The following is an 8,473-nucleotide window of genomic DNA, read 5'->3' as shown; positions in this document are numbered from 1 at the left end:
ATCTTGTAATGTTAATTTGGCACTGATTTGGTTTGGACACATCAGCTTCACATTTAGTGTGAAACCACCGAGTCTGTTTGAATAAAGAACCACAAACATGCCAAGTTGGTCAAGTTGGATCTTAATGACGTCTTAAGATACACAGAAGTTTTTATTTGTTGTTGTTGTCAAATGTTAATTATTTAATTTCCCTTTTAGACCAATAAAGTATTTTTAATTGGATGTTAAATGGGACATTTTTTATAATATTTTTATTTATTTTAGCTTTTTTTTTTTTTTACGCCGTCCAGAGACTAACCTCATTTCAACCTTGCAGTTGGAGCATCACCTTATCGTTTTTAAAGAATATTCAAACTGTAATTCAATAACAACATTGTTTTGCATCTTCTTTTCTGTTTTATGCTGCAAACTCAACAGAGCCTTGCCTCTTCCAAGCCCGCCACGGTAAGATCTGAGCTTCAAACGTCTTCATTTTAGGGAGGAAGTAAATAAAGATGTTACTTAGTTTGTAACTGCCCATAATGCTGTTGGATCATATTTGTTATATTCTGCTCAGTTAAAACTTAAAAATGTGATCATTCACATATTTAAGTTTTCCTTCTTAAAATGTACAATTTACCCTCAAACATTTTATTATTATATCTTTTTTTTTTTTCCACTCAGGACCCTGAGCCACACCATTAGTGTGCCATCTATGAGGTAAAACATCACAATATATTTAAAAATAAGTTTGTATTCAACGTCTTTAATGGAGTATTTAATTGTTAATATTTATTTTTAGGCATTCGTCCACATTCAAGTCTATTGAAGAACTTGTTGGCAGTGTGAAGGTGAGTGTTGATGTTAAACAAACATAAAAAACACAATATATGATTTATATTGTTTAAGTTATGATAAATTATTTCTGAATTAAAAGGATAAAGTGACTGGCGGCGCGTCAAACAGCGAAGAGGCGTCTGGATTTGAAAGAAGATCCTCGCGCAACCAAACCTGAGATGAATCGATTTTATGCAAATCACTAAAATTTTTCAAAGTTAAAAATGTGAATTCTCTCCCTCATCAATATGTATGTCTGTTTTTTTCCAGTTTCTTTGTTGATGCAGATTAAGAAATTGAATGTACAATACTAGTTGTGTAAGTAAATAATTAAGATGTATTTAAACCTTTGAATGTTTCATAACGTGATNGTATTTAATTGTTAATATTTATTTTTAGGCATTCGTCCACATTCAAGTCTATTGAAGAACTTGTTGGCAGTGTGAAGGTGAGTGTTGATGTTAAACAAACATAAAAAACACAATATATGATTTATATTGTTTAAGTTATGATCAATTATTTCTGAATTAAAAGGATAAAGTGACTGGCGGCGCGTCAAACAGCGAAGAGGCGTCTGGATTTGAAAGAAGATCCTCGCGCAACCAAACCTGAGATGAATCGATTTTATGCAAATCACTAAAATTTTGCAAAGTTAAATGAATGAGTGAATTCTCTCCCTCATCAATATGTATGTCTGTTTTTTTCCAGTTTCTTTGTTGATGCAGATTAAGAAATTGAATGTACAATACTAGTTGTGTAAGTAAATAATTAAGATGTATTTAAACCTTTGAATGTTTCATAACGTGATRAAATCTGTTCATTTTAATRTGCTGGTTGTTTTTGACATGCCTGTATCTCCATATTCTGAAATCAGATGTACTACGAGGTATTTTTGTAATGTCAGATTTTTCAAGTAAAGTCTTTAGAATACATTCAATGTCTTTGTTGACTTCTATGAATTTTGGAAATGGATATAAAAATAGCTAAAGTAGCCTAGAAATATAGATTCTGTATATTTTATATATAATCTGACAGGAACTGGAGCTTCTTTTGTTTTATAATTTGTAAATAAACTTATTAATAATTATAATACAATGTTTAAAAGTGAAAAATCAAATATTAGGTGGCTTATTTCATGTGCCTTCTGTTTTATTTAAGTTTTAACTTTAAAATAACTAAATACATCTATGCACAGTAATATTATTTTTTAAATATTTGTTATATTTTAAATAGTTTTTAACAGTGACGATTTATATGATTAAATAAATGTACATAGTTGAAAAACGTCATAAGTGACATATCCCATATGTACCGTTGGGTGGCGCTAGATAATTCGTTTTTATTTTATATGTTTTTATTTAGGTCGGCTTACAAGTGCTCTTTACTTTTTCTACAGTTCCTGAAGCTTAAATAAACGATATGGAATTTTTAAATGTWAAAGTATTGACATGTCCCAGGTCTTAAACACGGAGAAACTTATTTTCATTCACTATAAATAGAAAATTATATATGAAATAAGGTCATTCGGATCATTCATCTGTGCAACAGCCTTTTAAGGGCTTAATAACAGGATGTAAAATAAATTCTAATTTGCTTATTTTATTTATTTGCTATTTAGGTCGTATTTAACTTGCTTATRATTTAACACTTCTGTATATGTATTTAAATTTCATATCTGCTTATGAWTATACCTGAATTTGCTAGTAATTTGAATGGAGTAGTTTGTCAATAAATAAATGTTCCCTCTGGGATTAATAAAGTKTAACCTATTCTAGAAATACAAAAGTTACGTTCCCTGACCGGGAATCGAACCCGGGCCGCGGCGGTGAGAGCGCCGAATCCTAACCACTAGACYACCAGGGATGTGCGTCATAAAGCTGATGCATATCGAATATGGAAGCAGACAACTTTGCAGTGGTATTCTGAGGGCGGTTGGAGTTATTTTCTTTTTTATAACGTGTATTAAGGCATTTCTTCCCCAGCCGGTGCCCATTTCTGTGCATGACTACTTTTCTAGTTCTGTCTGGGTTCAGAACAGGGACGGGGATAAGTCCTGCACTGGTTGCCATCGGGTTAAGTAAAGCCTGTGTAATCTCCCTAAGCGCACTGGTGTCACCGTGACCACCTTATGCGTGTCACGGACGGACCACAGGGWAGCACGTTCCCATCCTCAAGTTTCCTACTCAAGCCCCGCCCATGAGCCGAGCGCCTGCTGCTATAAAAGCGGTTCGTGGGCCAGCCTATGCGACCACAGCAGTGCAGTGATCCACAGCGGTCCAGACAGGTTGTTCGTCCACAAATGGGCCATAGTTAGCCTGCATCTACCCCTCTTCTACTGCAAGCCATCCGCACCTGGTGCAACCATCATCCACCCACTCTAAAGGTAAGTTAAAATAATTATTCTAGAGTACATTTTCATTGTGTGTGTGTGTGTGTTTTTTTAACTGTTTTGCATAGAAAAAAATCTCAATTGTTCACCTTAGTAATTAACCCTGAATAAATACATTTAAAGAATTGTAGCAAAATGTACATTATTTACTTTTAGATTGTGCGTCATTTGCTGTGCTTATAGGCCGTGCAGTGTTGGCATAGATCAGTGAAATCTCTATAAGCCATCTGCTGTTCAGACAGTTAAGCTGTACAGCCTTGAACCGGTTCTGRTCTCTGCACAATRATACACATTTTTCAGTTAACAATGGTAGAAAATGAGGATTTATATTTCTTTCATGACTTTGGAGGTTGAGTCTGGATGCACCCAGTGTGTCATGCAGCCAGTGCATGCACACCACATGGGCACGTTCTCCCATACATTCCTGTAATTTGAGTTTGGGGAAACCTGACACTCAGAGCCACCTGTTACTGTTTTATAACTCTGTGAACATAACTGGGTCAAGAGTGTTAACTTAAACTGAACRGGCTCCAAGTTGGAAATTAAATGGTTGAGTCTGACGTGTCTGTTTTCCTCTTTAGGTTATTTTCCACTGAAAGTCGGAGAAAATGGCATCAATTCCATCAAGTGGTTCCCTCGTCGCCACACACGACTACTATAGAAGTAAGTAAAGCGTATATAATGCTTTGTATCTTTAGATAAGTCTACAAAAATTAAACGTTACCATTTCTTTCCAAAAGGACGTCTCGGGTCCAACTCCAGTAGCAGCTCTTGTGGGAGCGCCGAGTACACTGGGGAGGTTATTCCACACCACCCAGGTATGGAAAGCAGCAAATTRTTGAAACGTATTCAAAATGGCGTCTTRATGAATCACATCTGAATTAAAAATAAACATTTGTTCTTTGTAGCACTTCCGAGGCAAGACTCCGGTCACTGGTGGACTTCGTTCTTCTTTGCAAAGCAGAACCAGCTCGCTATGCAAAATGGATCTGAAAATCAAAAGTGAGTGATTTATGCAGATGTAACCACCTTACACAGCAAAAAAACATAAAATCTCACCAAGTATTTTTGGTCTACTTTCCGCTACAACACAGGAAATCNTTATACAGTGACGTCAGATTCAAGTAATTTTATTTGTAAATCCAATTGTGATTTGTGTTTAGTCAATGAAGATGCTCTGTGCTAACCAGCAAATGKTTTGCAACAAATTTAAGTGGTAGATGGTTTTCGTCTCACTTGTCATCCTTAGAATGAGTTTATAAAACCGAGCTACATTTATTGTTAATGGTCAAGGGGCTGAAACTAAAAGGAATAAAACAGTTTAGTGAAATAAAATTCAAGTAAATGACAATGTGAGAAAAATAAAAATAATGAACATGTAATGGTCAAGCAGAGGCAAATAAAAATCAAGCTAAATTTAAATATCCACTTAAAGAGGCTATTTAGATTTTTCTGATAAAATAAATTGTTAAAGAAGGTTGTTTGTTTCCACCGTTACCACAAGCTTGCTCAGGGAAAGGGAATGCTGCAAAAATCCCAAACATGATGAAATCACGGATTTCTTCCCACCAACTTTCAATAATTGAATTMATCTGGGCTTTGATATAACTGGGGTTAAATTAAATATGAATATGTTTAAGTTATTGGATTGCTTTTTCTAGAGCCTGTGTGTCTTCTAAAGTCCATTTGATGACATGTTTGTTGTGAAATAATCGCTTTTTTGTGTTTTCACTGAGGCATTTGTGCATGAATAACACTAATACACAAGGCAGTGTTTTCATAATCATAAAGGAACAATGTTAGTTTGCGACCGAAGAGAAACCAGACTGGAGCCAGCAGGTTTAGAGCTCTCAATATTTTTCTTTTATCTTCAGTTCAGTTCAGTTTAGTTCAGTTCAGTTCAGTTCAGCCGATTTATGTTTTCGCATCCACCTGAATAATGTGTAGTTTCGCCCCTGTGTGTAGCGACGAAATGGTGAAAACAAACAGAGATGCCTGAAGCTGGCATAAGTTTATAGTGATCTCTTTATATCCTGCCGTTGTCAATTACTGAGATTAYMGAGTGTGAGAGAGTGAAACCAATAATAGCCTGAGTGATCAGACTGCCCCCTGCTATTCTCAGAGCTCAGCTAACTGGATGGAGACATTTGGCAGCGGTTAGCTTATTAAAACACTTCGAAGTGAACAAAGCAGCGATGAGCCGACAAGGTAAGACCAACTCGCATTGATCATACGGTATTGCATTTTTATTATATGTCTGCTTTTGGTTGGTTTTAGAGGGTTTTAGAGGGTTAATGACGAGGTTTTTTTTAGTCGTTTGCTAGTTTTGGTGACTTTATGCTGACGTTAGCATTGCACGCAACAGGTTAGCCGTTAGCCGGCTAGCCTGTTAGCTGGTGAGCAGAAAGTGAGGGAAGAGTTCAGCACCGAGGATAGCAGCTCCGACATGGAAYAACACTACAGTGAATATTAACAACATGCAACGTTCCTATAAATCTATATTTACTGCTAAAATTACAACTACGAGTCGGAATCGCCGTCCCAAATGTAAATTCTTGATTAAAGAAAGTAGTTTAGGTGTCTTTAGGATAGAAATATCCTTTAAATTCAAGACAAACAGAAGCTGAAACTTTAGGAAGAACGATGGTATATTATTATTTATATATGAATTTATTTAAACAGACATTTTTTTTCGAATTAGTTTTTCATATGTGGATCTGAAATAATATTTAGAATGATTTCTCCCTCTCACCCTCTTTTGTGTCGTTTTCCATTTTTATACACGGTATCTTCAATTTTAATTTCTGAATAGCAAAAGCTTAATTTTTCCATGCAGCAGTGCATCTATAGTAGTTATTTAAAAAAAGAAAATTATTATAAAAATTTTACTGATTTGACTGTCTTTTACTGACTATTTAAGTAACTAATGACTAATAGATCAGTAACTTTTTTTATCATCTCAAACCCCTCTTTCACATTTATTTAAGATATAAGTACTCATTCTTAAAAAAAACATTGTAATTTTGAACTGATTACAGCTGAATCTTAATCTATATTCTTCACTTTTCCTTCTTGATTTGCCATTCACATCAGACTAATTTGATATTTCCTCTGTCTCTAAGTTTTTAACGGGACGTCTTCATCGCTGAACTTCTCCACAAGAATTACAGGCAATGGATGTTCACACACGAATCTAAGGGAGGATGACTGGGACACGCTGCGTTTTGAGCTTACAAAGGTAATGCAGCTCAATTCAGAGGCAAGCAAGGAAAGAAAAAAAAAAGTTCCCTCCTGAATTTGTTGTTCTTTCCTCCTGCATAGACGGAGGATGAGATWCAGACGTTGAGGCAAGTCCTTTTGGCAAAAGAGAAGTATGCGGCAGACATCAGGAGGCAGCTGGGGATGAGTCCGCTCAGTAACGTGAAGCAGAATCTCTCCAAAGGTTGGCAGGAAGTCCAGACCTCAGCTCCGTAGGTTCACCCAGCCTTTCACAAACACAGAATCAAAGATTTAGATTAACTTTCAGTGAAGCTTTTGGTCATTTAAGATGTAGCTGTACCATAGAGCCAGTTTTATTAAGCATTGTTTTATCATGACTGAAGCTGAATTTTCATTACAAACATACGCAAAATGTTGTTGGAAAAACACAGTTTCACAATTAAAATCAGACGCATGTTAAAAATAACATGTTAAAAAACATGCAGCTCAATCATCCTCCAATTCCTTCCCGTTGTTCTTCTTCATGGTTTGCGCCTGTACTATCATCCGGTTGTTGTTCATGTGTTTCATGATGCAAAATTTTAGTTTTGCGAAATAAACCAATTTTGATACGGCTCTAAAACCACCTCATTCTAGCACCAAAGCTTACCAAAAAAATCAGCATTGCCGCGTTTCCATTAAGCAAAATTATTATCAAAATGTCAGATTGTGCAATTTTATGGACGATGGAAACTCKGCTATGGTTACATAACCAGAAGAGGCAACCTGRCAATGATCAGGGCTGCCCTCTTAAGTCAGCACACTAATCTGCCGACCTCTGCATGTCCTGTCGTTTCAGATACCTCACAGCCTCCGCCACTCTGGAGGACATCAGCAACTCCAGCGTGTGAGTCCATARAATCACGRTTTAATCATCCCCAGAAATTTATTTGCTTTTTAAAACAACTGGATCTTTTCGGCATTTATTTCTGTGCATGTTTCCTCAAGAGGGATCACTTCTAAGAACCGTCTGATGGGATTTTGCGGGTCAAATAGGATTGGTGCCCTGATAATAGCCCCACAGCCTGACTTAGCAGAAGAGGCAGCGGCTTTACAAAGTCGCACCATGACGAGCCTCAAGTGTTTGTATTAAACAGAGGAGGAAGGATCTGCTGCAGCCAGATGGACAGCTGACGCACATGAAGCTTATTGTTGTTTACGAGTTGCTTTTGTATCTAGCGGTGGGATGTAGCGGAGTACAAGAACTTTGTTACTGTACTTAAATACAATTTTAATATATCTACGCTTTACTTAAAGCTGGAGTATGTAACTTTTATAAAAGTTTTTTACATATTTGTTAAAACTATCACCAGGTTATGACGGTATGAGGCAGATAATCTGTGAAGAAATCAAGCTCCTTTTGAGTTTCTCAAAAATCAGAGCCAGTAGGAGGACCTCAGTGCTGTCAACCAACCTTGTGAACGCGCTGCTAAATGTGCTAATGGYGGAGAAGCTACTTACCGTTAAAGGAAAACTGTTTATCCAGACACCGGTGGCTATGCTAACTAACCTTAGCATTGAGAACAGCCTCTGCTGCACACGACACACACACAGACATGATTGACAGCGCTAAGATCCGCCTCCTGGCTCTGATTGGTTGTTTCTAGATAGCACTGGGAGAAGGCAGAGGAGCGTCAGTATGTTGTGAGACACAACAGTTTCAACATGCATGTCAAAAAATATACATTATAAATGTTACATACTGCCGTTTTAAGTAGATTTAATTGAGTTACTTTTGACTTTTACTCCACTTCATTTTACATTAATTATCTATACTTTCAACTCCACTATATTTTTGTAATTTGTTCACAGAAATATGTGGAGTTTCATTCACGTCACATTGCGTTATTTTGATTTAAAGTAATTAATGACTTAATCGACTTAATTGCTTAAAAAAATGGGTCCAATTTTGCAAACGGTGCCAGGAAATTAAAATATTAGTCATTACTGACCCATTAAGGATGAATATAGAGTATTTTCTAACTGTGGAGTTGATGGCAAACTGGAGTT

General features: G+C 36.3%; 2 protein-coding genes, 1 long non-coding RNA gene and 1 other non-coding gene across 4 annotated transcripts in view; 3 read left to right on the top strand and 1 right to left on the bottom strand.

The window, feature by feature from the left end:
• The first annotated feature begins 1,190 nt into the window (after positions 1 to 1,190).
• Positions 1,191 to 1,748, top strand: LOC108166428 (uncharacterized). Its single transcript, XR_001776779.1, has 2 exons — positions 1,191 to 1,264; positions 1,351 to 1,748. It is a non-coding gene; the product is annotated as an uncharacterized LOC108166428 (long non-coding RNA).
• Positions 1,749 to 2,607: 859 nt separating this feature from the next.
• On the bottom strand, positions 2,608 to 2,679 carry trnae-cuc (transfer RNA glutamic acid (anticodon CUC)). Its single transcript has one exon. It is a non-coding gene; the product is annotated as a tRNA-Glu (tRNA).
• Positions 2,680 to 3,055: 376 nt separating this feature from the next.
• The window catches only part of ppdpfa (pancreatic progenitor cell differentiation and proliferation factor a), a 12,652-nt gene continuing 7,234 nt past the window's right edge, over positions 3,056 to 8,473 (top strand). The window contains exons 1-4 of the mRNA XM_008414397.2: positions 3,056 to 3,199; positions 3,787 to 3,868; positions 3,946 to 4,023; positions 4,114 to 4,207. Coding sequence (XP_008412619.1) covers positions 3,814 to 3,868; positions 3,946 to 4,023; positions 4,114 to 4,207 — 227 coding nt within the window. The 5' untranslated portion in view covers positions 3,056 to 3,199; positions 3,787 to 3,813. The remainder of the gene's footprint in view (positions 3,200 to 3,786; positions 3,869 to 3,945; positions 4,024 to 4,113; positions 4,208 to 8,473) is intronic.
• LOC103467737 (tumor protein D52-like) lies at positions 5,150 to 8,467 on the top strand. Its single transcript, XM_008414396.2, has 4 exons — positions 5,150 to 5,413; positions 6,328 to 6,443; positions 6,527 to 6,675; positions 7,263 to 8,467. Exons 1-4 carry the CDS (start codon positions 5,401 to 5,403, stop codon positions 7,312 to 7,314), a joined length of 330 nt encoding a protein of 109 aa, XP_008412618.1. The 5' UTR covers positions 5,150 to 5,400; the 3' UTR covers positions 7,315 to 8,467.

This window comes from Poecilia reticulata, linkage group LG7, assembly GCF_000633615.1.
Source record: "Poecilia reticulata strain Guanapo linkage group LG7, Guppy_female_1.0+MT, whole genome shotgun sequence".
Classification (NCBI taxonomy): Eukaryota; Metazoa; Chordata; class Actinopteri; order Cyprinodontiformes; family Poeciliidae; genus Poecilia; species Poecilia reticulata.
The sequence above is the reverse complement of the archived record's forward strand: the minus strand, read 5'-3'. Positions and strand labels throughout refer to the sequence as shown.